The following is a 21,991-nucleotide window of genomic DNA, read 5'->3' on the forward strand; positions in this document are numbered from 1 at the left end:
TCTAAACAACTGAGGGAGGAAGAAAAATCTTAACCAACTCCAACATGCAAAAACATGCAAGATCAGGCGATTTCCCCTGCTGACTCTCTTACCGAGAGAGGAAACATTTTTTTTAGGAAAACCTTTTCATTCTTCACTGGCCTAAAACAAAACAGCTCAAATGCATATAGAGAATCCAGTGTGAAATGAGTGAGCAGATCTGATAAGAGCTGTTCTTTTCACAGCGCTCAAATCAAAGGAAACACATTTCATTGTGAATGCAGTGTGAAGAGTAGAAAGCCATTAGAAGTTCAGACATAGCCCTTAATCCAATGCTTCTGCACTGAGACAAATGTGTGACTAGGAATTCATGAAAAGCATGCACTTCTTGAGGATTAAAAAAAACAAAAACAAAAAAAAAACAGCAGTTTTTTATAGGTTTTAGTAGATTCTAGATAGGGCAGGGATTCCCAAACTTTTTTTGTCAGCAGAACCTCTTAAGCCCCTTTCACACTGCGATTCCGGCAAATACACGGATAATGCGACCCGGCATTTGTTCCCGGGCCGCTAGATTTGGTCCATTCACACTGCCAGCGAAATACCTTAATATGTGCGCTTTCACACACAACGCTTAACGGTCCCGGTTCGAGTTGACACGTGACATCCTGATGTGACGTATAATGGCGAGCGATCTCAGCTTCAGCGCGGATAGTAAGGAGCTCCGTGGTCTCGACTTGTGTCCAGTTTGTGCACATTTCTGCTTGTTTAATTTTAGTTTCTTTTGTATACGAACACTCTCTGCGTTTAAAACACAGACTAGCTCTTCTGGCACTGCAGGGTTGTATTATTGAAAAAACAAGCTCTAGGAGTCGCACGATAACTACGTACACGTTGCGGCATTAGTTTCGGCTTTTGTTCACACAGCGCTCGTCCCGGGTCGAATACCGCAATATTACTAGGTCCCCGACCCGGGTCGAATTCGGTAATCAATCCCGGGACGTGGTTGGTTTCACACAGAAGGCGACCCGGCAATGTTCCGGGAATATTGCAGGTCCGACGTGCAGTGTGAAAGGGGCTTTTGAGTACCCACTGAGTGTTTAAATTAATATTTCAATGATTTAATTTTATGATTAAATTCCTTAAATTCCCTGCAGCTCCCTCGCAAATGTTGGAAAACCCTGAAATATGGCATCCAATCTTACCACAATGTCAATCTAAACTTTGTTTAAATGATCTGTTTTTATTGTAAATTATTATATATTTAATTTCTTTTTAAATAATCGATAACATGTCTAAAAGCTTGTGATGTTTTTTTTTTTAAATCAGCTAAATTAGCAATCTGCTGATTGCAAATATAACAATATGCATTAAAACACCTTAAAATAAGTAAATAAATACTGTAGAAAGTTAAGGCTGAAGAGCTTTTGGGGAAGAGGCTTATTCAGTTGCTATTTTGTGCAAACGTGGATTGCATAATATGTCTGCTTTTATAGCTGCTGATCCCAGAATAATGAGAAACCACAAAACAGGTTTAATACACCCCCTTCAGAAACAGAAAATCACAAGTCTGCTTTTGTTTTCTAGAATTTCTCCCCATAATTCCTGATGCCCACAATACCTTAACATGTCATGACACAATTACTGAATAAAAAATGAAACTTACACTCTCAGAAAGTATGTGGCTTGTCTCTATCAAAAAGATCACAATATGTTAAGCCCAAAGTACGCTTCGTTTTCTAACGTGTACGCGAGCATCCATTGACAGCCCGCATGACAGATTTCATCACCAGAACAGTACACGTGTAAAGTAAAAGGGCTTTCACGATTCCTCGATTAAATTCGAGTACTTGATTTTAAAAATATAACATCATTTAAAACCAATACTATAGCATAGGCTAGTGCTGTTGTGAATTCACAAAGCTGCATTTCAATTAAATAAATATTTGCCCTGGGCTATGGGTTTTATATTTATTTACATGCGTGTCGGTTGCATCTCAGAGCGGCTTCGATTCGCTCCACATGAACTGTTATCATTTACATGCGTGGATCGCTTCTCAAACTCTGTCTCTGAATATGCTGAGAGTTTGGGTTGCGTATAAAGTTCATCTAAGAGCGCAATGTGTGCCATTTCATCAGATTAGTCAGGTAAAACATTTATAAACATACACCAACACTGCAGAATACAATATATGTTTCTAAATATACAAATTGTTCATCGTGAGTTCAAAATAAAAGTTTAAACCCTCGCTCTTCGTTTACATGTTTTGATATTCACACATTCATGTTCAAGAAATTACAGTGGCTGAAGTCTTTCTATTGTAAAGAAGTTGCCAAATAATAAAGATTAAGTGAATATTTGAATTAAATGACGTTTGGACAATATTGAACAAGGATCTGCCGTAAAGTGGGACAACAAATACCAGGCCGATGGCACAAAAACAAAAATCTGATTACTCAATTAACTGACATAATCGATCGAAAACTCGCTTACCAAAATAATTGTTAGTGAGAGCCCTATACAGTATGCATACCGCCTGGTTTTAACTATTTTTTAAATAGCGCAGACTGGACAAAAATTAAACTTTCTAGAGCGCATGTTTCGACTGCCTGAATACTTTTACTAAAAAGTAGGATTACCAAATAAATGGAAATGATTCACACTCTTTAAAGCAATGTGGGGGGATGGGGAAGTAGCTTGACGTAGGTGATGTGAGATGTGTGGCACCGCCTTGGAGGGGAGAATGCGTACATGGGCCGTGATTGAGTTGGAGAGGATATGAGACAGAAGTTGGTTAGGGGGTCTTGGCACACACCCTCATTAGGGCGGCTTCCTCAGGATATCCACAAAGGCAAAGGAAAGAGGGCTGACGGAAGCATAATGAAGAAGGAAAGAGATGAAAAGAGAGAAAGGGATAGAGAGAGAGACGGCTGTTGTGGAGAATGCGTTACTTTAACTGGAATTAGAGGTGGGGATCAATGACTCATCCAAAATTAAGGATCAGTTGACCACAGTGGGCCGCACTACCACTGATCATATGATGAGATGACCGACAAGACTGTCACGGAGGATTCGTTGCGCAACAGAGCGCCTTATCTTGCAAAATGTGAAAATGTAAAATTGAGTACGCAGGATCATGAAATTGAAAGTAAAAATGAATCTGAGCGCCCATTAAAACGCAAGTTCAATACGTGACCGCTGTTTGAAAGCGACTCCCTGAGGCATGCAAATATCTCTCAATATATAAACTATCCTAGACTGGGATGTGTAGTTGGCCATAACTTGGCTCAAAAAATCTGTCTATTTGCACTTTGAATATTGAGATAGTACTTTATTTATGGTTGAACTTATTGTTTCCACTTAATATCTATGATTAGCCTAATTTGTGGGAAGGAGTTCAGGTTAAGAGGTCAAAAGTTACAGAAGCTCATAAATTATATGCAGTTCTAAGGTCAGAAGATACAATCATACAGGAAAGAAGCCATTCAGCTGAGTTTATGGCAAAACCTTTTACAGTGCTTGAGTATAGTTGTCTTTAACTGCATATAATCCATATTCAGAAAGTAGAACTCAAATGACTACTTGATTAGTTAAAACATTTCAAAATGCACCTGCAGACTATTTTAGTCATGTATTTTATCAATGAGGATTTCTTAAAAATACTATGTAAAAATCTTGTCTCGTATCGCGAAACCCAATCTCGTATCGTCTCACCCCTATTGTCTAATGTCCAATGGTGAAGCTAAAGTATCATTTCTGAACATCACTGCCACATGCATATTGTATGTTTAGTTTTCTTTATAGTTGGAATTGATATCCTTACTGTTTAAGCCTAGTAGCAACATGCCTATAAATGAAGTGCGCGCTACTGCAAGTTGAAATGCAGAAATGATTGAATAAAATGCAAATACAATAGGTCAGAAATATGTGATGAGGCGAACAATTAACTATATTTCACAGATCATTTTCTCTCTAAACAATCACGACCACAACATAACAAATCTGAGATGCGGCTAAAATGAGGGTGGCAAGCTGTTAATTGACTTTGAAGTGAATTTACAAGCGTGGAACCACATATAAACGGGGTTTGCGAACAAAGGCCACACTTCAGTGACAGGCAGACAGAGGTATTCTCATTAGAAGAGATCTATGAGCTTGGCATGCACTATGGTAAACCTCAGAATGTGGCTCTAACCCTTAATGTGTTTCTCGGTAGCCACCAGTTCTACAGATGCTGTTTATCAACATTAGCAATAAGATAGTAAATCTTAAACACTGCCTCAAATATAGCAATATACATACTTCAGAAAGAAAAAACTCTTACTTATTCTACATCTATCTAACAAAAATGCTTATAATAAAACCTTACTTTTATTGGCTGAGTGCCCATCAAAACAACATTTCATAAGACTTGTAAAAGATTAAAGTAACAACAACCCAGACTGCTTCAACTGAAACCAAGAACTATTTCTTAAGAAATGTCCAATTTTCCAAGAAATGCATTACAAGGCTCTCTGGAATACTTGACTCTGACTGGTTGATACTGGTGTACGTGTAAACTGTACATGTCATCATTGTCCCTATAAGAAGCAATTTTCTACACAGCTGTACTGGTTTAAGAGTATGTTTACATTGATCTGAATTAATAATTGTTAATGTCTGGTTCAGTGAAATGTGTAAACAATAGACAACCTTGGGAGAAAATACACATTATCAAGATCTTTTTCTTTATTGTGTAAACTAAATTAAGATGAATATGAATGCCAGGCCAGTAGTTGGCAATGTCACTTTGCAAAAAAGAAACCCCACACCAATAGACTGAACACGTAATATGCATGCCATGCACAATGTCACAGCTTTCACAAAATCATGTTTTGGTTGTTTATATTTTTTAGGCCCCCAAACCACTTTGTCGTGTAATTGAATGGGCAAAACGCATTCTATACATTTTTTTTTTTGTTTTAGTTGGAAACTAAAGTCATGTAAATGGCCCCTAAATCTCATTCTTGGCACTCAGCACCCTGTTTTCCCCCCAAGTTATGCATGTATATAAAAAGGTTAACATACAATCAGCTAGTCTTCATTGCAAAATAAAAACAGTGCAAATGCACAGATATGTCAGAGTGTAAGACAGAATGTAAACTTTCCAAACTAACACTATGGATGAAGGGCACTGTGAGCTGTGAAACCTCAGAAATAAATGGAGGATTCGATTAAAGATGAGTTTGCTGTTTGGGGGTTGGGTGAAGCAAAGACGAGAACACCTTCAGGTGCTACTTCGGCAACTTTCCCTGCACATAAGTAAAGTTTTAGCCTGCTGCTCGAGCAATGGCGATTTTAACATTTTCCTGTAAGTGTTAAGTCAGATGAGGAGAGATCACTGCAGGGCTATTTGTAAGAAGAGTAGTTTACATGAGACATATTTTAAGGAAAGAAGACTCATCTTCTAACAGTAACATCACAGAATAAAATACGCCTGAGGGAGGAAGAGGTGTGTGCTACTTCAAGGAAATTAATCACTAATGTGTGTCAGCGTTACAGTTTAACTCTTCTGATTTATAAGAAACAACTGGGAGTAGTATTGAATAAGTATACATTTTCTTAGTAAGTAATCTCACTTTTCTAGACACAAAAGCAATACACACTTCTTCAGACGCCAAATTAACACTGCAGCCATCAAAGCCCTTTTTACTGGAAATGGGTGTCACACCTTTTTCTCTTTGGTGTTTAACAACAGGCGTGTTAAGCCTCTGACAAAGTCTCAGATAATAATTTTATGTAAATGTCCAGTTTACCCAATGTCCCACACAACAACCACAATTAAAAGACCCAATTAAAACCAAAAAGGGACAAAAAAAACCAAGACATAGTCCATCTCAGGTGATCTTCATAGAAACATGATCACTCTGAATTAATATATGTTAATGACTGATTTAGTTAAATGTGTAAACAATAGACAACAACATTGGAAGAAAATACAAATTAAAATCTTTTGTCTTTATTTTGTTAACTAAATTAAATAATTAATTAAATGGAAAAAAAAATAATAATATATATATATATATATATATATATATATATATATATATATATATATATATATATATATATATATATATAAACAATAGAAAATAGAACAATAGAAAAAATATTTGTGGCAGTATCTAGCCAACAATAGTAGGCTATGGGTCAGGATGATTGACTTTTCTTCTTTTTTGCCCAAAATCCTTATGATATTAAGTAAAGATCATGTTCCATGAAGATATTTTGTACATTTCCTACAGTAAATAAAATGCATTATTAGTAGTAATATGTGTTGCTATGGACTTCATTTGGACAACTTTATGTTTTTTACTTGCGATGCAGTTCTCATTGTGTTGCTAGGCCGATAGTTTTTAAAGTTGCCATGCTAAAATGTTTTGCAAATTTGCACGCAAGATAACAACGCCAACCACCATTTCGTGTTCAGCAGCAATGCAGTGTGATATGGATAATGCACATCCAATTTGTTATTAGCCCTTACTACGAGGAATAATAAAGAAAACACATCTATAGTTTGTGCGCTCTGTTTGCTGTGTATCAGACTGCGCACGTGCGCCGCGGAACCAGCGGAGCGTATAATAATAAACACTTCAGTTACATACCATGTGATACGATTCCCTGGAGATTTCTAAACTTCTCACTGCCTCTCAACAGAGCAAATCACACCGCCCCAAACCTCCTGTTCACCACGAGTATGAAAAGAGCCGAAGTTGTCCTGAAGCTCCTGCTGGCTGCTTTAACGTGCGTTTGGCATCAAAGCACGACACACACACAATGAGCTCCAATAAATTAAGCCCCTTGAGTTGAAGGACTTTTCTCAAATTGCCTTCCTGTGACACCCCTCCCCCAAACCCGAACTTACCAGCATCCCCATCACGTCCGTCCAGAGCCGGGAGAAACTGTCCGATGATGCGGCGCTGACCGCCTGCGGCTCCTCGACAGAAGACACTTGATCCTCCTCCATTGTCAAACACTGATGGATTTACAGCCTCAAATTTCAAGTTGATGAATGTTAATCCCAAAACCATAAAATACGTCCCTCAGTCTCTTTAAATCTGATTTAGTATTTCGCTAATCCGTGGTGCTTGTTCAAAAGTCGATACCAAGTACTCCGTTAAAGTACATAAATACATAATCATCAAGGTCGCTGATATGTTTCCCATTTGAATCCAGCTGAGCGCACGGCACAGAATAACAGCAACTTCACCTCAAGTACAGCCGGACAGTTTCAGAGATTCACTTGGCACTTCGATGGTGCGAACCAACCTAAACTTTAAGGAGTTAGTTTTAGTGTGCGATATACACAGATTAAACCATTACAACCCATATACAGCATTAAAATCAACTCCAGCGAGGCAAACAACCTTCCGAGGTGCACTCGAAAGCACCATTCGGCAGCAACAGTGACGAAAACGCCCGAGGCGGATTCTTTTCGCTTGTTGACTTCTCCAGCCTCCCCCTCTCCGACGCAATGGTTTACTCCACCCAAACAACTCACGGCTCTCCCGCTTCACTGCCACAAACTGGACACACGGATCTGATCCTCACTTACTTCACGAATCTATGACGACACAAAGAGACCTTTGGAAAAGGGCATCTCTCCTTTCGCTTTTCCAGAAATACTTTCCCCGCTATAATCACAAAAGAACAAAGTGACATTTTGCTCACAATGCATTCAAAAACAATGCCTATGAGAAAATGATTTTAGAAGCATGACGTTCTCCATTCTCTATTCATAAAACTTCAAAGCACGCCTAAAAGTTTCATACAGCAGTGTTCAGCCCTTTTTCCCCATTTCCCTTATAAAACCCATCAATGACGTTGAAGTAGACTACTCATTCTCAGTCTGACACCAAAACAGATAGCCTGTCCTTAACCGACATCATTATCAGATAGCCAACGTCCTCACAGCATTATCAGTAATTATATAGTCACTTTAATAAAAAACAAAACAAAATTATTCTAATTTCTTTAGAAACTTCCCAAAAGTTAGTAATTAGTGCTGTTTTATAAAATGTATAATTTTTTAGAAATTAGTGTAGCATATTATAGCGTATAATGTAGGCTATTGTAAATTTACAAATAGTAACATTTTGCCTAATGTGTGTTATCTTAAACTAAACTAAACAACTAAAACATTAAGTGTCTTCATTCACAAAGCTAATCTAGTAAGTACAACAATCAGTAATTTCATCCTCATGTAACATAATCTGTGACATCATGTTCTTTCATGAAGATTGTGTACTGTGGCATCTGACCATTATAGATGTCCTGAAGGGACACAGAGGTTTCACTAATCTAACTAACCTCTGAGCTCCTGTGTAATCTGAGCCGCAGTAAACCAGGCATCATGAGAGAATTGAATAATTGTACATGTTCAAAGCACATGTCGTGGATATTTCTCATGTCACAAAGAATTGGCTATGCCTGTTCTACTTCTCTGCACCTCTCTCTATCCTGTCTTCTTTTACTTTGCTTCCCAGAGACACATTATCAGAACCAGCAACAGCTGTCCAGTCTCGTGACAGATGCCAGAACAGCCTGAATAAGAGAGAGGGAAAGAGAGAGAGCAAGTCCCTCTTGCTCTATGTGAGAATTCCTGCATTAGTCATACAGGGGCAGAGAGAAGACCATCCATGTGACGATGAATATCACACATAAACATCTGAGTAATACAGCAAAATACATTTATTGAGTCTCAATAAAAATCACAGTTGTTTTGTAAGCACCATCTACATTATACTAACTTAAAGCCACAATATGTAATTTTTTGCTTTTTCGCTTTTTCCAAACAAAGCCATCCGACGCCATCTGCATTCCGACGCCATCCGTAGCCTGATTTTGTGGAGATTTTATTACGCCCCAGACGACTGCTTCAGCTTTTTCCAGTTATGTGCACAGCGCTGTTTTATCATATTAGATATTATTTAAGTGTTTTGAAAGTTATGTTATAATGATGCTGCTCTGTGTGTTCCTTTAGAATGAGATCGATATTAGGCATGGTAAAAAATGGTACTCGTGGTAAATCATAAAAATGAAATTTAAATAATAAAGACACTTGAGCTATATAGCCTAACAAAGATATTTTTTTCTGTTGGTGTTTCTAAACAGTTGTATATCTATCAAATAAAACAATAAAATAAAATATCTATATAAATTGAGGGTAACGCGGGTATGATGTCATTGATAGGTGACGAATGGTTCGTGTCCTAGTTAAAATGGCTTATTTCTCTGGATTTAAACATTCTTGGAAACTTTTGGGATAAAGTAAGTACACAAATCAACAAAATATGTAACATTGTTCTAGTGGTTTTTAGATATTTTAACACACAAAGACAAATGCACACAGTTCTCAAAGAAGTTCAAGCAGGTCTAATGTAAAGGGGGAATGACTTTCACAGACATGGCTTCTAAAACAGCTGCTAAACAGGCTTAGTGTTTATAACCTAAACATATAAAACACATGCTCAACTCTCTTTCAGTGCGCGTGCACACACACGTGAGCATACACGATCTTTAATGCTCACATACTTGTACACAAAATTAAAATTTTAAAAGGAAGGCTCTGATTGTCTGTAATGCTTTACCTGATGTATGTGTGATTAGCACAATGTTTGCTCAAAAAGTGGCTGCCAATCAATTTGGAGGAAAGAGGTCCAGAAGGGGTCAAAGCATCAGGTCACTGTGTGTTTGTAAGGGAGTTCCCTGCTGAGTAAACATAGTTCCTAACTGCACTGAACAGTAGAGCAAAGGTAATGATCTTTTGTTGAGACGCCATACGGGTTCAAACCAAAGGGCCTCTTTCACCTGTAACCTACAGGGATTGTAACAAAAAAAAAACTTTCACACAAAACTTCAAGAAACAATTCAACGGTGGACTGCAGGGGGCCAACGAAGCATATAGATCTTGAGGAAGGAAAGTCAACACAGCTGCACCCGATTCACACCACTTATAACCAACATCAAACATGGGAAAGCGGCGCTATAGGCTAAAAACATGCGAGTCTGTTATGAGATCATAACATTATTACAGACATATAGAGCTGATAAAACTGTAAAAGAGAGCTTGTCAAGCTCCCGTTTTTTTGAAAAAAATATTGAATGCTGTAAAAATTGCTTCTTTATGTAAATTGAAACTATTTTGTCTTATAACACAGTCAGCATTCATTTTTCCGTATTGGATTTCTGGGGAAAGTCATGTGTTTATCTTTTCTGCTCGTCTCTCTCTCTCTGCACCTGTGGTGCTGATGGTGGTGCTGTTGTGTAACACACACACAGTGGCTCTCTCTTGCAGGGCTGTGATTGGTATTCCAGTGATTCACATGCTCAGTGGCGGAACTACTCAGGCCAGTTTGGCATGGCTCACTGGATCTGTTTATGTGGAAAGTGCCAAAACACTGACCACCTGCAGACTGTGGTTTTGCGGACAGCAAAACATTCACTATTTTGCTATGATAAGCTACCCTAAATAAAGTTATGAAGGATATGTACATTGAGCACAGGGTAACATTTACATCTTGATCCAGAAAGCCCGCAGTAATGGTGGATGTACCAATTACCAACAAAACACAGACATTTGATGCAGTTTCACTCACCGCCTGTGGTTTCGATTCATGGGACCAAACAAACACACTTGCAGAACTCTTGTTCCTGTTGCTGCTCCGGGAAAACAAACTGCATCCACTGTTTCCTTAAAGCTCATGGAAGCTGAACAATGTTATTTTTCCATCACAACCAAAAACACACTTCTTAAGTGAAATTGCTGATTTCATGGTCTAAAAACACAATACTACCGTAACAAAACTCGTTGATGGCTGTGCTCTTGCTCTCGCTCTGGATAATGTGCGAGCGCTCATCCGGGAGAAGTGCCCATATTAGAAATTCATACAGGGCCATACTTGAAAAAACATTTCCGAAACTTGTTAGAATCCTGAAGGAGTGTATTTGGCACTGAAATACTCAATATTCAATATCATACGTCCAACTAATTTTTATGAAATGTTGGCCTTGTTTATCATGAGAATACAACTCTTTAATAGTGTAAAGAGGTCAGAATGCATGAAATAGCATTAGACCCGCCCTTTAAAAGTTTGGGGTCACTGTGATTTATTTATTTTAAAGAAATTTGTGAAAATTAAGTAAAGTAAATAATTATAAAGTAAATAGTTAAGGCATTTATAACGTTACAAAATATTTCTATTTTACATTAAAAGAAAACAATTATTTTAAATTGTAAGAATATTTCACAACAAAAGAGAAGGAAACAAATGTGAGATGAAAAAGTGTTTGACCTTATCCTAATGTGGGTGATAAGATACACTTGCATACATGACTAAAAGCAATAAACAGAGAGGCAGTGACCACGCATATTATGACTTTCTACAACACGATATGAGCCATCACTTTAAAGTTGTCATGTACTAGCTTTTTAATTTTATTATACTGTTGTCTGGGGTCAGCTTATGACGTTCACATGGTTTTTACATTCAAAAACATCATAATGAATAAGTAATAGGCTATTTTCTACACTGGTTTTGAGGCTCTCTCCTAAACGCTCGGTTTTGATGGGTGTGTACACTGAAGACTTAGAAGTAAATGCACACGTCTAGGATTGGATAAGATTTGCATATTTAATGAGCTTCAACTCCCATGTCAGTTCAAGGGAGAGATTGTTTTTAGAAAGCAGCAACCGGAATAATTCTCTGACATGGCTCACAAAACGTATTTATCAAACAAACAAAATGATTTATCTCATACACCCGCGATTGATTTTTTTTTTTTTTTAATACTTGGCCCGCCCAATCGGTGGATATAAGCACGAACCGCACCGCGCTCTTCAAATATCTAAATCTAGAGAATGAACAACGCAGATTAAGAAATTAATGTTATTTCACTATTCAAGATTCACCGGCCTGCCGACGTGTTTAGGTTTTGGTAGCCTGTCTGGAAAACACAAAGCCCCGGGACGTTGGACTTTGCGAGCCCTGGCCCATAACATTACATCAACATTACCCATAACATTACATTCGAATCGCAATAAACCAACAAATGAAGGATTCTTCAGCCTGTGACAGCTTGCTAAGGTATGTTCTGTTAGACACGTACACATAATCAATATGATCTGTAACAATGCAATACTATTACATATAAAAAAAAATGGTGTGTTGTACCATTTCTGTCGGATCCAATATAGAAGGCACTGCATTGTGTTTTAATCTCAATATGTCTGCAAATACAGTGTCGACCTGTGTCTTGTTTACAATCGATTATATTGCTATCGTTGGCATGTTTTTGGCTCGTTTAGTACCAAGAGTTGGTGGGCAGGGCTACAAAAGCAGTATACACATCTATCTGTAGAAGTGGCGTTTACCTCTTCTATTACGTCACTGATTTGAGAGCCTCGTTTTCTGGGCCTGGTGTAAAAAGCTTTTCTTTGACTAACAAGGAAGTTTTCAGCTCCGAAACGTACAGGATATTCTTATATTATCATGAACTTTTATATATCAAAGGCTCAAGGGAAAGTTGATTTCTCAATTCATCCCCCTTTTAATAAAACTAGATTTATGTGTGTATTGATTAAATCTATACAAAATAAACACTTTAAATACTTTTCTTGCACACAATCTTAAATTAAATATATATAATTATAAATACAATCTGTGTAATACATTTTTAAAGCATTGTGTATAATTTGTGAGCCAAATGTGAAGCAAAATGCATATTCTAGTTTCCAGAAATCATGTTAGTAATAGTATTTCATTTAAAAACCACAATGGGTTTTAAACCAATGATACACAGCATTGTCAGAGTTCAGGAAGGTGTCATGTTACCTCAGAATCAGTCATAATACCGGTGGCTTTTCAACAGCAGCCAGTACTAACTTCAAACAGAATACCCTTAGATGTGTGTTTGTGTGTTTTCTGGTTCATGCTGGTAGTGGAAGGGCTTCAGCCCAGCTGCACTGCACAACACACTGCTCAAAGAACTCTAAATAAATAAATGTGCTATACTCTGTGTGATAGAAGTGTTTCTGTTTCAGACCTCGAATCGAGACGAGCATTCTGCTGTCAAGGAATATTTATTCTAAATGTGTTTTCATGCTGATGTGGCAAACACAAATCAAAGAAAATTGCCTTCACAGTATTCAGACCTGCACTTACAGGTTGCAAACAAAGAGTTAAAGATTAAACTTTCATGTAAAATGGCAGCTTTAATGATTCAGAACCTTTTTTTATATATTTTGCATATTAATGTCTGTTATGCTTGACAAACATATTTACATAAACTTGCCAAGTCCCATGCAAACACCTTGTTTTCCTGAAGCACTTGCTTTTGTCAGTATATCGCTAAACACTTTCGGCGCTCCAGGCACTGAAGGGTACTGAAATAAATGTATCCTTGTTTGGCTGTGTTGTTCATGACTGAGTAAACAGCTATTAGAGTTTCTTTTAGTTGCATTAGTCTGGCACACGGGAAATCAGCATTTGAGCCATCCAGCAAGCAGCCATCCATGTGCAACCACATTTGTCTGGGGATTTGGCACTGTGTGAACTTTAATCATGGTACGGTTTCTAACTGGTACGGCGTGAAGAAAAGCACAATGAGACGTACATACACATGCTCATTATATTGACAAAATACAACTGTGTATGTGCTTTGTGATGGTTCCGCAATGGAAAATATGCAAAGATATTTGATAGCAGAATGGCTGAATATGTCATTAATGAAATAGCATTTATTATTTTAAATAAATGGAATGAAAAACCATAAATCAAACTGATCTTCGTTTCTGATCTTTCTGAAGAGCAATCCATATGATGACGTCATTCTAGGATTCATTTCTCTCTTAGGAAACTTAGTCTGGGACAAATTATGCACACAGCCACCAGTGTGCCCAACGTAATCCCAGTGTGAGATATTCATTTCCACTTAGAGCCCCCTAGTGGTTGACATCCTAACTGCAGGGTAAATACACAGAAAATCAGCAAAACTAGACAAGAGTACTAAGATTAGTTAAGAAAGAAGATGAAATCATAAAAGCAAAGGCTTTGCACTAAAAGTATTTGCTAAAAAAAGAAAAAAAGAATCCACTTTCCACTTGTCCCTCTTAAAAAAGAAGCAAAATCTGGGTTACAGTGAAGCACTTACAAAGGAAGTGAACCAAACCATAAACATTACAAGATGTGAACAATATATGTTAACATGATTTTAGTGGGATGGAAATAGCTTACTCACCATTTCTATGATATATATATATATATATATATATATATATATATATATATATATATATATATATATATATATATATATATATATATATATATATATATATATATATATATATATATATATATATATCCTTATACTATCGTCAACATATTCAGCTTTATCACTGTTGCTAAGACACTATTGGTTAATCTGGATGTGGCTGCAAACTGTATACTTCCATTTAAAAGTTTGGAGTCAGTATGTGTGTGTGTATGTATATAACTTTAGTGCAAAGCCTTTACTTTTATGATTTCATCTTCTTTCTTAACTAATCTTAGTACTCTGTCTAGTTTTGCTGATTTTCTGTGTATTTACCCTGCAGTTAGGATGTCAACCACTAGAGGGCTCTAAGTGGAAACGAATATCTCTTATATGTATGTATGTATATATACAGTTTTGCAACTTTGGTGCCATTAATTTAATGTCAACCAATGTAATGTCACAAACTCTAAAGCAACTGCAAATATGATGATTAAAGATTTAACCATCATCCTTCCCTCAACTCATTTTAATGAGTGTTCATCGGAGTGGTCCAAGACCTCCGGATTTTTGTCGCACTTGAACCACTAACACACACACAAAGATTACTGGATTCAAGGAGTTTATACGATTGTAATAAAAAAAGTAACAAATCCTTTCCTCAAAGGTCAGTTTGACCACCTTAGGAAATGGAATGCAAGGAATGCTTCAGTATATATAATGATATTGTGTATCAATGCATAGCCTACTGAAGAGTTAAACTCGAGAACTGACTTTAGGACCCAGCGGAACAGCTCATTTGCTCCATACAGAGCTATAGGTCAAAATGATATTTTATGGTAATTATGAATACAAATGCCTGTCCTTGACATGTTATGCAGGGTTGCGCCACACCATCTTGGAAGAGAGGCCAGTCCACCAGATGCTGGTGTTTGTCTGTCTCTGCTTCCCACCCACAACAAACAGGCCTGTTGCCATGGCAACCAATCCACTGGAGAGTGAAGTTACATTCAAGAAAAATGTTGTACTGATTGGAGCTTTACACATGGCCAATCTGTCACACCGAGAGGCATATTAATATTCATAAACATACACTTCTACACAACACACAATCGCAGTTTCAGAGGGAAACACAGTTGACTTACACAAAAGAACAATGGAGATATAAGGATAAGAATAAAGAAGTGAGGGTAAATAAATATGCTTAATACAGTATTTAGCTGCTGTAAAATGTTTTTAAAAAAAGATAGTCAAACTGAAATGGATACATCTGAAAAAAGTGTGCGTTTGTTTCTCAGTATGGGTGGATTTTAGGAAAAATATGAAGGCAGAAAGTAGACAATGTGAGTCATTACTGAGTATTTTAAGCCTTAGCAAGCTCCTAAGAACCACTTAGAGCAACTACGCATTTGACCATCATCTCTTAATCCTCCTTTTCTACAGAGAAAATGAGGAGAGGAATAGGAAAAGGAGGAGGCGAGGTGGGGAGATGCAGAATCAGCAGGCGAGAAATTGAGTTGACTACCTGCCAAACGCAAGCAGAGGGGAGGAGGACACAGGAGGGGTGGAGAGCAGGAGACTGCTGGCCGGAGGCGCTTGGCGCAGGTTTGTTAGCGTGTCTACAGAGTGGGGGAGTGATGAGTTCTCGCTGTGGCCACTGGCCATTGACTGTCATTAAAACATGCCAGGGACATAAAAACTCTATGCCATGGGTACCTGTGTGTTTGTGTGTGGGTTGGACAGATCTGCTCTTTGCCTCAACCACAAGGGACAGACCACAGCTGATTTCTATGGAAACAGAAATAATATTTCAGCCATGGGTTAAGCACATTGAGTTCCACAGTGAGGTTGATTACTCACTGACAAAGACTCACTGGGACATGCTCCATAACTTGAGTTACATGTGTGTCTTTGAATTAGATAGATAGATAGATAGATAGATAGATAGATAGATAGATAGATAGATAGATAGATAGATAGATAGATAGATAGATAGATAGATAGATAGATAGATAGATAGATAGATAGATAGATAGATAGATAGATAGATAGATACACAGACAGACAGAGATAGACAGACAGACAGACACACAGACAGACAGACAGACAGACAGAGTTCATTTTATTCCCCCCTTCATTTAATTTGCTTCACTGTTTTGATACATTCATTCAAGTTCAGAAGTGCAGTTTGCACTTGTAAGGAAACAGCTCCCCCTGGGGTCATGAATGCACTCCCAGAGAAAACGCACACATACACACACTGTGTTGAGAGTGTGGTATACTGCATGTCATTTTTTCCATTTTTCACCAACAAAATCAACAGCTCTAAAAACACAAAATGTCTTTACCAGACTATAAAATCTATCCGAGTTTACAGAACAAGAGTTTTACTGGTTACAACCATCATTTATGAAAAATAAAACATAAAACAGACTCTACTCACATAAAACAAGACTATTGCTATTTCTAATGATTTCACAGACAGAATTAACCGCAACCCTTAAGTTTCTGGTTAGAAAACATGAACACTCAAATATGGGCTGTTGCAATGAAATATTTGAGGTCAGACGCTCAGAACTCAATCGCATACACACATTTGCATTTGTGAAACCCGTTGCCCTTAAGCCAGTATGAGAGGAATCTGTTTTATAAAACATAGTTTTGACTTAGTTTCTAATTGGATGAGGCTCATTCAAAGGCAGTTTAAAGAGCAGATAAACAAACATCTCTGACCACACATTCTACCTGAGGGGGAACAGGTAACTATTACTGAATATGAAACTTTTTATTTAACAATGTCTTTAATCAAGCTTCTGTTAGGGTCATTATATCAAATTAATGCTTTGCAGCAATAGCTTACAGCCTCTCATATCTCAAGTTATTACTTTTATCTCTGGCCTTTTCTTAAATAAAGAGCTTAAAAACTAAAACTTCAACTCTTGTTTTAAATAAATGATCACCACAACTAAACTAAAATGAAATCATTTGACTTTCATATAATCCCTGTAGGATTCTTACATTATTAAAAGTTTAAATCTAAAATCTAAAAAATGTAAAACAAAAAGTCCTTGCCGTTACTTTTGCATCCTGAATAGACGTAGGCTAGAGGGGTTAAAAAAACCCTCTTACTGACTCAAAGTTTTGAACAGTAGGTGTTACACTGTGAGAAACACACATCACACTGGAGAGAATACAAAATCCTAAACATCTTCTCCTCCAATGCACTTTTCCTGCTTGTGTGCTAGTTGGCATCATCAGAAAGCTCCTGCTCTATTTACTCAGGCAGACACCCACTGAGCGTTTGATAATGCCTGGGGGAGAGACCGAGATGGGTTGGGCTTTGATTGCTTCTGGCTGCCTTTGAAAGCGTGCGGTGCAGGGCAGTTCAAGAGATCACAATCTATTCCACGATAAATCATCTGAACAGTGAGCCAGCCAAGATCAGCTCAAGACCTTCCTTATTAACTCAGTGCCAATGCTGATGTCAACTATGGATCAATTATGTAAAGTGTAAAGGTAACGTGTGTATTTTATATAAGAAATACTGTCTAATATATCAGTTTAATATGCTGAGACAACTAAAGCAAGCCATTTTTGATTTCCAAGAACAGTCTTAACCAGTGGACTACCTGGTTATCAAGTGATGGAATTCAGGCTGTTTAGGGAAACCTGTTTGGTATATATATATATATATATATATATATATATATACTTAATATCTACAATATTTCATGATGTGTAAACGGTAGCCGGGCGGTGAAAGTGAGCGGTTGTGTGTGTTTGGGCTCCTGCTGCTGTGGGCAAGAAAAGAGGAAAACGAAAACAACTCTTTTAATGGGCTGTTTCAATCTCCGCTCCCAAAACACCTATTCCCCCTCAGGTAGTCTTCCTCTATTAATATACTACAGCGGCCAGACGCCAACAAACACACTCACACACTGCAGCCCACTTAACTCGCCGTTGGGGGTGGAGGATGAAAGGGAAAAGAGTATATAGGTACAACTCTGCTGGCACTGATTAGGATGGGCTTAACTTTATGAGCTCCATTATCCAAGTTTTTAATGTGGGACTGATATTCATAAACACATCAAACTCAGCGGGAGCTTTCAGACACACAATTAGACCTGGCTGTTACAGCAGGCAGCAAAATAACAATCATTAGTCCACAGGGATGTAGATGCTGTGTCAACATCTTTGCAGCTACATGTGGTCACACCTTCTGCGTGTGTTGTGTGTGCGTGTTCAAGCGCGCATGTGTGTGTATGGATAAGCAACAACGTATCTGTCTTTTTACTGGAAAAATCTTTGTCTCATCAAAACACTCCTCTGCCAGATTACACAAAGTCTAAACTCCTTCAAATAAACGAACACTGGTTGTTATGTCTTCAAGGTCTTAGCAGAAAGAGCACTTTTCAACATTAGGCCTTTTATTTCAAATCCCTCTGGCAGGACTAAAGAGAATGGCTTGAGCTCACAGTATTGTGGGTGTCCTTATTTATCTTGTTGCAGTGTTTCCTGCATTGATTTGGCAAGTGTGTGGCAAAACTGTCCTCATAGAAATACAGTGTGTCCAGTGTTGTCTTATTCATGAGCAAATGACTCTTATGAGCTGATTCTTTTAATAAATCATTTAAGATGAGCTTGGAAGGTACCGATTTAAATAAGTATGATGAATCCTTTCTGAATTAAGTAACTGAATGCATCAGAACGGTTACTTATGAAGACTATTTTCTGTCTCTCTATCTATATGTCTGTCTTACCCCTCCCCCCTAGACGATGACAGACAGATGATCAACAGTAACGTAATCATGCACGTCATCAAAGGGGCTTGGATTTGGAGCTTGGATGTATATGCATTCACCTTCCTCATTTCTCTCAAAGATGATGATCATGTTGGGTAAGTACTCTGTGTATCAAGAAATTCTTTTATTTTTTTACAACACCGGTTAAGATTGTTTATTCCATCCTGATACCAGTGCACGTGTGCAGACAGGGTTGCCAAGTTTTTACAACAAAATCCGCCAACTACTAGCCCTAAACAATAGCTTCTCGGGGGGTTCTCCGGGGGAAAAATGGTGTTTAGGGGATAAAATGTGTGTTATTTTGGCAAGATTGCCTGCTAAAATGTGCACTCATGGGTCTATATATCACATAATAGTCGTTTTAACCCGCCGACATAGAAAACAACCGTGGAAAAAACACGGCCTTGGCAACACAGTGCAGTTGAGCTCTGTCTGTTGACATTTGATGATGCGTCGCTTCATTGCTCTGATTGGTTGTAGGTCTATCCAATTGAGGTCTTTCCTGGTTCGGTTGAAACACGCCCCATAATCACAGCCCAATGGAGCAGTTTCAGACTCATATTCTGACTAGAATTGAGTATGACCACGTCAGGCTAGCAATTAGCTGCTAAAGAGAACTCACTTCAGTAAATATGTGCACTGCCTAAGAGACGCGTGACTTGAAGCCGCTGCTCATAGAGAACTGAACTCAGTGCTTTTTGCCGCATAAGTGGGCTTTTAATGGTTAAACACATACCTGTGTGTCAGACTGAAATGTATCTGCAAGTAAACAGATTTTTTATGTCTTAAGACAGTTAAGAAAGAACCAAGAAATTAAGAAAGAATTATAAGGGATCCGTGCAGCCAGTCTTAAAGAGACAGCATCCACGTAGAAAATCTCTCAAGGTGCTTGACTGAATCAATTTTGTAACTTTAATAAGAATACATTTATATTTAATTTACACAGTAAAGTCTATTTCTGTATACATTTGATTACTTTATACATTTTATGTAGTATGTCTTGAAGTTTTGCAGGTCTTTGTGTCTTTGTTCTGTTTTAATTTGTTTTCTTTGCTCCTTGTTTTCAGTAAGTGTTTTTAGGCTAGTATTAGTTTTTTTTTAATTATATATTAAAAATGGTGATAAGAATTGTAAAATTTCATCATCATAAAAATAAATTTAAAGCCTTATATCATGATATATATCATGAAAAAAAATTACTTTGGGATTTTGGTCTTATCGCCCACCCCTTTTACACATTAGGCAGAGCTGTCAATCTATCCGTATACTGAACATTACAGACAGAGCTAATGAGACCTAAAAACTGGACCTAAATAAATTGTACGGTTCAGGAAGGCAGAACGGTTAAACAATGTGGCAGGCAGGCAGGGCGGTCTCTGATGGCATCACTGAGGCAGACATATTCAGAATGGACCATTTTATAAGCAAAATTTTCAGATTGAATCCAGACACCTGTGATGCATACTTACAAACACAATGTGTGGGTGGGGGGATCCAGAATCATAAATAACGAATAACATCTGCTAACAATACAAACCTGACATCACTAAAGCTTTACTTTGTCTCCATATCTAGTATAGTTATGCTATTAAAAAACCCCACTGCAACCATTGAACGGACACTGCATGGTGTCCTCCATTGTATCTATCATCATGAAATCCGACACAACATATTACACTCTGTCCACCCCTATGGTTTTCGTGTGTAAGATGAAAGTGTGTGTGTGTGTGTGTGTGTGTGTGTGTGTGTGTGTGTGTGTGTGTGTGTGTGTGTGTGTAAGAGAGAGAGGTACTGGTACAGGCCTGTGTGCTTGACTGCCACTACATGACACTGTTGTTGTGGCATGAGCTCATTACTGAACAGCATTTCTGTCAGTGAACGGAACAAAAGCCAGTCCTGTCTCTCTCATTCTCACACATGCTCACTCATATGGGCAGAATCAGAACATTACTGTGTGTATGTGTGTGTGTGTGTGTGTGTGTGTGTGTGTGTGTGTGTGTGTGTGTGTGTGTGTGTGTGTGTGTGTGCGGTGAATGCTGTCAGTGTGTAAAAGGGTGGACAGCAGGAGAATGGGAGTGCCACTTCATTGTCTTCACACACTCACGTACAACTACAAGAGACGTGACTACAGCACATATGCAACCCGTTTCTGATGTGACTGTATAAGTTCAAATACTGATGTAAAGCTTTCAAACCATTTGGTAAAAACAGCGCATAGATGCATAGATCTGAATGAAGTCACACATACACACCCTCACATGCACAATTTCATGGCTTTATGGTGTGCCACTGCTGCAGAACAGAAACACCCATGTACATCACTGATGTGGAATGAAGCGACATGATTGGCTTACAGTCCAATGGCAAACTCCAGAAGAGACTCTAACAGTAAAATAGTGCAGATAACAAAATCACTAATATGCAACCAAAGAATCCCAGTAATGCAGCACACACTAGGATATGCGTTATAATAAGCCAGTGTGGTTCACTGCTGTTTGAGTCTCTGTAAAGCCTGATGGTAAGTTTGGATGAGGTCACCACACATCTGGAGAATGACACAGTTTTGAAACTCTATTCAGTGGACTAAGCTCCTCTCTCCCACTGAACGAGAAACACTCAATTTATTTCTCTCTCTCCACACACATGTACATTTACTAAGATACATAAATGGGAATGTACTATAATGTCTTTATGCTAATAAATGAGCCGATAATTATATAACAAGTTGCGTTGGCTTTCAAAGGATTAGGGTTGGTAAGATTTTGTAAAATGTTTTTGAAAAGTTTGTTCACCAAAGCTGCATTTGTATGATCAAAAATACAGTAAAAACAGAAATACTGAGAAGAAATATTATTACAATTTGAAAATAAATAAATAAATAAAACAGTTGAGCTGCATAATGATGGATGGATGGATGGAT

General features: G+C 37.9%; 1 protein-coding gene across 9 annotated transcripts in view; it reads right to left on the minus strand.

Moving 5' to 3' along the window:
- The window catches only part of sash1a (SAM and SH3 domain containing 1a), a 296,359-nt gene that overhangs the window by 54,161 nt on the left and 220,207 nt on the right, over positions 1–21,991 (minus strand). Inside the window, exon 1 of one of the 9 annotated variants that reach the window (XM_067417632.1) lies at positions 6,882–7,501. The exons of 6 other annotated variants lie outside the window; for them this stretch is intronic. In XM_067417632.1, coding sequence (XP_067273733.1) covers positions 6,882–6,983 — 102 coding nt within the window. In that variant the 5' untranslated portion in view covers positions 6,984–7,501. Of the gene's footprint in view, positions 1–6,621; positions 6,786–6,881; positions 7,502–21,991 lie in introns of those variants that run through there. 2 more of the 9 variants (XM_067417638.1, XM_067417633.1) reach the window with 2 other exon arrangements.

Source organism: Pseudorasbora parva, chromosome 15 (assembly GCF_024679245.1).
Source record: "Pseudorasbora parva isolate DD20220531a chromosome 15, ASM2467924v1, whole genome shotgun sequence".
Taxonomy (NCBI): domain Eukaryota; kingdom Metazoa; phylum Chordata; class Actinopteri; order Cypriniformes; family Gobionidae; genus Pseudorasbora; species Pseudorasbora parva.